At 41.7% G+C, this 7426-nt stretch overlaps 2 protein-coding genes across 3 annotated transcripts; one reads left to right on the top strand and one right to left on the bottom strand.

Annotated features, from left to right (window-relative positions):
• Positions 1-86: 86 nt before the first annotated feature.
• tex26 (testis expressed 26) lies at positions 87-3541 on the bottom strand. 2 transcript variants are annotated; one of them, XM_030067297.1, is made up of 8 exons: positions 3423-3541; positions 1866-1986; positions 1646-1730; positions 1355-1514; positions 1089-1245; positions 704-874; positions 433-594; positions 87-303 (listed from the first exon to the last, which is right to left on the bottom strand). In XM_030067297.1, the coding sequence occupies exons 2-8, from the start codon at positions 1876-1878 to the stop codon at positions 170-172; spliced, it is 882 nt and encodes a 293-aa protein (XP_029923157.1). In that variant the 5' UTR covers positions 1879-1986; positions 3423-3541; the 3' UTR covers positions 87-169. The 2 variants fall into 2 exon arrangements, with proteins under 2 accessions (XP_029923157.1, XP_029923156.1); XM_030067296.1 differs by lacking the exon at positions 3423-3541 and adding an exon at positions 3267-3374.
• On the top strand, positions 2737-5509 carry hmgb1b (high mobility group box 1b). Its single transcript, XM_030067298.1, has 5 exons — positions 2737-2889; positions 4082-4237; positions 4381-4526; positions 4631-4805; positions 4946-5509. The coding sequence occupies exons 2-5, from the start codon at positions 4091-4093 to the stop codon at positions 5075-5077; spliced, it is 600 nt and encodes a 199-aa protein (XP_029923158.1). The 5' UTR covers positions 2737-2889; positions 4082-4090; the 3' UTR covers positions 5078-5509.
• Positions 5510-7426: the final 1917 nt, after the last annotated feature.

Raw genomic sequence — 7426 nt, 5'->3', positions numbered from 1 at the left:
GGATGTTAGGATGTTGGATTGGAAACTGTCAGAGAGCAGAATATGGCAACAATGCATGGGCAAATGTAAATGTCTTTTCATCAGGCAGAGAAGTTTAATTATGGGACAACACACCTTACAGCATACAACACAAACCAACACAGTGCCTCTCTGTTGCTAAGGGGAATGTTCAGTGAGGTCCGGGCCAACTCGATATCCACGCAGGTGAGTAGGAAGTAAGCGAGACAGCAGGAAGGTTGTTTACTTTCTCCCCTTGTTTTGGATGAGCACCTTTACTCAGCAGTGTGTCGACAGCCTCCTTTTCTGCAAATTCAAATCACAACATCCATTACATGTGCCTTGAAATCTGCAATAGCAATAATCCGTTTGGTCAAAATCAGCAAGTAGTCTGTTTATATGTTCAAAAGTTTAAAGCCATTGTTTGATGCTAACCGTTCTGAGGTAAAATTTTGTATAACTGCCGCAGTTCCTGGGGTTGCACAGACTTTATCACAGGTGTGATATCAGCGACTCTCTTTCCAAAGAACCTGTCATAAGTTGTCAAGTCTGCCACTTTCTCCTGTGTGTGGATGTGATTTTGAACAACAGTTGGAACTGAAACACAGAGAAGAATCAATACATTGAAATTCTTGAGCTTGGTGAACCATAATCATTGTTTTACTGTGTTTGCATGCATCACTACTGTTTTCTGAGGTTATAGTACCTATACCCTGGCCGGATAACTTATGTGCATTGCAGCTGCTGACTCGCAGTTCAGGTCTTTGCTTCGTCTGGCGGTAATTGTCTCTCATCTCTGTGTCAGTGCAGAAGGGCACTTGGCGCCTGCTGTGCAGAGGGGCAAGTCGCCTCTCTGCATTATTAATGCCATCACATCCTGTCAACCAATTTCCAAGACAAATAGGGATATAAGAAGAGAAATAGTACACCAACGTAGCAGTGGTTTAATTTGGCCACGAGCAGCTATTTGTGACATGTTTTCATACAAGCCATAATGCTGCATTAAAGATTCAGCATCTCTTCCATGGACTGCCCCCTAATTTATTGTTAGTTGTTTGTTTTCATTATGCAAAACCCACAGGCTTCTCTACCTTGAGGTATGCCTGTGAAGTCAGTCCTGTAGGTGGAGCAGTACTGAGCTGTCAAGGCCTTATGGATCTCATCCTCAGATGGTGGACAATTCCAAGGAAATCCTACATCCGCAGACATTTGTCTAGTGCCCCTCGGCAGCCTCCACATCATGAAATACTTGGGGAAAATAGATTGGATAAAGGTTAGCATGCACTGTGAGGGGTCATGCATGGCAATAGATAAATGTAATCCCCTCAGCTGAAGTTAATTCAGCCTAAATGCCAACCTGATTTGGATGTGGGTTGTTTCTGCTCTGTCCTGAAGCTGCTTCTGTGCGAATGCATTCAGGTTTACAGGCTGGCTTCCAGCAAAAATCATCATTGTACACAGTTGAACCCACACATCGAGACCGGGAATATGAGTCTCTGTATGATTTCGATGGGTACCTGTATATACACACAGACATAGACATATGTACACATACACATCCTCATTCACACACACACACACACAAACGCTGAAAAACGCTGAAACACTCCTTTATAGCAAGCCTTAAGGACAGGATAGAAGTACTCACAGCAGAAAATCTGCAGTTGAGTTTGGCCGGTGGATGAACTCTCGTCTGTGGGATGTTTCATATGGATCCCACCATTGGTTACCATCTCGAAAACCATTTTTTATTTCAAGAAAAAAAAAATCCTTGTCAGCGTTCATACAAATGAAAACCATGGTAGTAAATCTGTGTTTAGGCAAATTAGGTGAGAAATTGTCCTGTCTTGTGTGAGCGTCATCGCTACCTGGTGCTGCCATGCTGAAGGCTGTTTTGGTTCGTCCGGTCGGTTCACTGAAACTCCTCCTGCAGGAACAAGGAACAGGATCCCGGTGGCAGGTCACTTCTTGGCTGCCTGCAGTAGCTTGCTGAGGTAGAGGAATTACATTTTGTGAAATTTATACATAAACTTGACCCGATGTGTAATGACACGTATAAACTTTGTCTCTGTCACGAAGGCAGATGTTGCTATGTTATAGGCGCTGTTGCTATGGAGACGCAGCCCTACAACGCTGGAGTGACCGCTGCAGGGGGGATGCTGCATTAAACATTGAGCCCCGTCTCCTTCTCATGCTGGCCCCTAATTTATACTCGAAGTTGTTTGCTTTCAATATGCAAAACATTAAGTGTGTGCACACGCATCGATTTTCATCCGCTCGCTGAAGCGATTCAAACATTGAGAAATTGTTTTTCTCCACGCTGGTATTAAATTAGATGAGATCCTAAAAGGACTCAGTGTTTTCCTAATAAACTCATATAAACAGGGCAGGCTGGAAATTTAAAACAGAGAACAGCTCCATGGTGCTGAAATGACAGACGATCATATGATCTGCTAACACGGATCATAAACAGCCACACGCCAATATAAAACTGGCTAAAAATATATATTACAACACTACCAGGAGCAGGCATTTTCTAATTTCGAAAAGTGTGGAGCCTGTCTCTCTTTTGTGCCTCGGACTCCGTGAAACTGTGCATCTTTTCATGTGTGAAATCCTGGCACTGACTCTCTTTGTCATTCAATTTTAGCGCCGTCAGGTCCGTCCTCTTTGTCAAGCAACCAGTCACAGGACGTGCAGGACTTGGACAGCCACTGGCCAATGAGATGCTCCGAGCTCTTGGCGGCAGCCAATGGGCGGCGGCCGAGTCCTGCGCACTCGGAATGAACGTAGGCTGCTGCTCACGGCCAAAAGACCGCGCACCGCCTGGGCTGCTCGCTCCATTGTTTGAGATATAGCGACGTACAACTGGCCTCACATAGCGTTACTGAGGTAAGTCACGTCAACACATTTGATAACTTATTAATAAAGCAAATCGTTCTTACATATATATATAAGTGAATTAAAGAGTCCGTTGTGAAGCACTGCGCACAGTTTGGAGCAGTGTATGTTTTTTTATCTGAATGACCGCCCCGGATAGTAGTTAAGTTGCTAACATGGTGTCAAGCGCTTGCTAATGTTATCAAACACTCGTCTTGCTAGCTGGATAGTCTGCTAAAGTTAACGCCAGGAGGGCCAATAAAGAGAGCAACCAAGTCCGAGTGAGATGCATTTTCTCCTCCAGAGATCAACACCGATTTACTCCGCTAATAATTGTCGCTAACTAACGCCAGCACTAGCAGCTACGAGTCATCCCGTTAGCCTGTTACCTTAGCGCGACAATGACAAGCGCACCGATATCTCAAAAGCTAACGTTAGCTAGCTGGACGAAAGCCGAGGCAGCCAATACAATGACGCAGGACTGAGCATCCTACTCCGAAGTCGCCCGCCACTTTTCATTGAAACACTTAATAACCCGTGTTAACCTGGCCAGCTGCCTGAACTAGCACGTTGGCTCCCGTTCACAGCTACACAGAGAGCGAAAAGCCTGTAAACGCTCTCCTGTTCCGTCTCCCAGCCAGTGTTATCTTATCGGCCATTTGCATCATCGCCTTATGAAAATAAGTACTGTTGTGAGCCAGCTTGCTAACATTAGCCAGCCCAGCTAGGTGGCTAACGTGATGCTAAAGCCAAGAGAACACAAAGCTAGAAAGGGGGCCATAATGGCTAATGCTAGCGAGCAAGCACAGACGCTTGAAGCTAATGCTAACGTCAGTGTATGCATATACAATAGCTACAGCCGGTTTCATGAAATCTCAATTGGATGCTGTTAGGTAATGTTCCATACTGCAGTGTTTGGTTGCAACCTCTAGGCTATAACCCAGTAAATCAATATTGCAACTAATACACCACTAAGCTGTAGTGCAGTTAGGTGCAGCATTTTAAGGAGCAGCATGTTGGGCTCTGCATACAATAGATCATCAGTCACCCCCGGCACCCCCCTCCCTCCACCCGATCTAAACAATAGATGGAACTGACAAAGCAGAGGAAGACAATTGAGCAGAGGGATATTTAGATATGGCCATTGCTGCTGTGTAGTGGTCTTGGATTCATTTCACTCAAAACGTCTTTTCCTCTCATTAAGTAAACCAAGATGGTGAAAGATCCAAGGAAGCCAAGGGGCAAAATGTCCTCGTATGCCTACTTTGTGCAAACATGCCGGGAGGAGCACAAGAAGAAACATCCTGAAGCAAGTGTCAACTTTGCAGAGTTCTCCAAGAAGTGCTCGGAGCGATGGAAGGTAGATACAAAGCCACATTAACCCTGTGATGCCCGTTGGATGATATTTAATAATTTAACAAAAATTACCTAGTTTGTTCTTCAGTATAAAATGTGGATTTGTCAGCAGAATGGTTGTTAAGTGGTGTTTGTATTTTTCCAAAGACAATGTCGCCTAAAGAGAAAGGCAAGTTTGAGGATATGGCGAAACAAGACAAGGTCCGGTATGAGAGGGAAATGAAGAACTACATTCCCCCCAAGGGCCAGAAGAAGAAGCGGTTCAAGGATCCTAATGCCCCCAAGAGACCCCCGTACGTATCATTAGTATTATTAACCTTTTAGAGGTTGTTTTGCTGACAGTTAATGTTGAATGGGTTATTGTGACTTAGAAAATGACATGTTATTTGCCCCACAGGTCCGCATTCTTTTTATTCTGCGCAGATTTCCGCCCCAAGGTAAAGAGTGAGAATCCTGGCCTCTCCATTGGAGACACGGCAAAGAAGCTGGGAGAAATGTGGAACAGCTCATCTGCAGAAAATAAGCAGCCATATGAAAAGAAGGCTGCCAAGTTGAAAGAGAAATATGACAAGGTAAATAGTAATTAGAGAAGTGAAGTTGGAGCACGTTTTGTAATGTGTTCAAAACTTGATGGATGTCGGGTTTCCTTACCTCCGAGAACACAATAGGCTTCTCTGTAGCACTAAGTAAAAATTTCCCCTGCATTCCACAGGATATCATTGCTTACCGTACAAAGGGGAAACTGGATTCAGGATCAGCAGCTGCAGCAGATGATGATGAGGAAGAAGATGACGAAGAGGAGGGAGAGGATGAGGATGACGACGAGGATGAGGATGATGAGTAATTGCATAGGGGTGGGACCTAAAGTTTTGTTTATGCCATATAACCCTATTATACTCAATTTACCATCTTGAAACAAGTCAGACAGAACAAGAACATGTGTATATTTAATGTTTTTAAGATGTACAGTGTTATCCTCCTTTTTTGTAAAGTTAACACTACATATCTTAAGTTTGAAATTTTCTAGTGGTAGTTCTTTATCCTTGCCATAATATGTAACAATTTAGGAGGACTATGAATCAGTATGAAAGTAGTCTAGGTGTACAACTCAAAAATGAGATTTCTGAGTTGGTAGTGTATTTTTTTCTTGTTTTGAAGAATATTTTTTCATGTGCTGTCACAATGTCTTTTTTATTGTTCTTTGAATACCACTCTAATATCAGATGCAGCTGTCGACATTCAAGAATGTCTTAATAAAGGTTGTTCTTTTTTTTTTTTTTAAGTCTTATTTTTCTTCCCTCAACTTAAATTATCTCCATGACCGAGGCTCTCTGCTGCCAATATACCACCACTAGCCCTACTCGAAGAACATCAACAGCCTTTCAGATTCATATGTAAATAATCAAATCTTGATTGGATTTGGGACTTTTCATTAAAAAAAAAAAAAAACATGAATGATGATGGTGGCTGCAATAGGGAGTGCCTTTTTGATAGCCTTGTATGTGGTTTACAATACAGGATAATGGTAATACAGGATTTAACAGGATAAAGAGCCTGAAAACTGAACTCAACTCAATAAGTCAAAACAATTATTTGTGTTGTGGATATTGGCTGTATGTATTGTAACGCTCTGCTCAGCATTGATATGGTTTAATTAAGGCATTTGTGTTTGGCCAACAGCAAGAAACTATTATAATGAACACAAATCTAAACCTACATCAGTTTTTTTAAAATATGGTCATCCTTTACACCAGTGGTTTTCAAACATTTCAGTAATGTAACCCCTTTGAATTTTTTTTGGAGCCAAGCTTCCCTTGACCAGTGCATAAAACATAGAAAAAAGCCTATATAAAAAGACACAACACAGCATTATCATTGTCTAAAACAACAAACTGACACTGGCAATATTTTGTTGGTGCTGTTTTTGCCTCTGTCACTTCTTTCTCCTTGTTTTTATCTGTATTGTTGAATTGAACAAACATCTTGGCTCAACAATCACGCCATCTGATTTAAACCAGAAACACACACATTGGACACCCAGAGGGAATACTGAATATAAAGAGTGGTTTATCAAACTTCCATTTACAGTTTTTGTTGAATTATAGTATAGGATAATTAATTTTAGGTATTATGCATGACAGATATTTTTTAAATCAATAAGTTTAAAAAAAAAAAATCTCATGACCCCTGCAGTTCTCCAACGAACCCCCATGTGAGAACCACTGGTTTACACCACTTAACGTTAGTCTCAAAGATATAGCTGTACCTTTGAAAGGAATACTGAAATTGAGAATTCCAAAACCTTGGATTTGTACAGAAATAGGTGAGTAATATTGATTGGGGGCACATCCTGGTGTATATTATGCTTTCATCATTCTGTCTCTTTACCACTGACCTTTGCCAAAAGCTGCCTATTTGACAGACGAGGACTGGCAGAATGTTCGTTAGTGGTTTGAGCAATCTGAGTCCAGAGGGTGGTGCCATGATGAAGAAAAGTCTAAGTGAACTTAAACTAGACTAAGCTATAGATTTTTTATTTTTATTGTAATGTCCTATTTGACGGTTGTAATTCAATATTTGAATCAAAAGATATATGTGAGCAAAAGACAGTCTGAAAAAAAAAAAAAAACGTTTCATTTCATGATTAAGGGGTGAGCCCGAACTCTGGTGAGCAATTTGACCCCGTTTACATTGGAACATGAAATTTAAGTGCTGTGCAGCCGTTTTGAGTGCAGCTCAAGTGTCCACAGAAAAGTGCTCTTTTTGTGTTGTGTGTGTACTTCCCTTGTGAGCCCACAGCAGGGACCTTTTGTGAGCATAATGCTTGGATAGAGTTCCCCCTGCCTGTAATTGGAGATAGTCTCACAGTCACGGTGGCCTCACAGTCACTTAAAGGGGGTTCACATATCCATTTATCAGACTGTTCTCAGCAGCTCTGCCCTTTGCTATACAAAGAGCTCTCCCTCTCAAAGGTGTTTGCAAATATGACTGAATTCAATCCACAGTGGTCCTCTTTCAATGAGACCAACTCAAAAACCAACTCAAAAGCCTCTTCATTCCATAGAATATTCTTGAATGTACTTAACACTTGGATTATAGTACTTGTTTTGATGCATATTTTTTAATGATAGAAGTCCTGCCCTGGTTGGTACCAGTTGCATCATTTATTGTAATAAAATAACATGTTAATATC

The sequence above is a fragment of the Myripristis murdjan genome, chromosome 13, assembly GCF_902150065.1.
Source record: "Myripristis murdjan chromosome 13, fMyrMur1.1, whole genome shotgun sequence".
In the NCBI taxonomy this organism is placed as follows: Eukaryota; Metazoa; Chordata; class Actinopteri; order Holocentriformes; family Holocentridae; genus Myripristis; species Myripristis murdjan.
Note: the sequence above shows the minus strand (reverse complement) of the source record. Positions and strands in the feature narration are given on the sequence as shown.

Coding starts and splice junctions, on each gene's coding strand:
- tex26 (XM_030067297.1), bottom strand. Junction 1,515..1,645: donor TCAACTGCAGATTTTCTGCT/GTGAGTACTTCT, acceptor GTGTATATACAG/GTACCCATCGAAATCATACA. Junction 875..1,088: donor CTTCACAGGCATACCTCAAG/GTAGAGAAGCCT, acceptor ATTGGTTGACAG/GATGTGATGGCATTAATAAT.
- hmgb1b (XM_030067298.1), top strand. CDS start 4,091: ATGGTGAAAGATCCAAGGAAGCCAAGGGGCAAAATGTCCTCGTATGCC. Junction 4,238..4,380: donor AGTGCTCGGAGCGATGGAAG/GTAGATACAAAG, acceptor ATTTTTCCAAAG/ACAATGTCGCCTAAAGAGAA. Junction 4,806..4,945: donor TGAAAGAGAAATATGACAAG/GTAAATAGTAAT, acceptor TGCATTCCACAG/GATATCATTGCTTACCGTAC.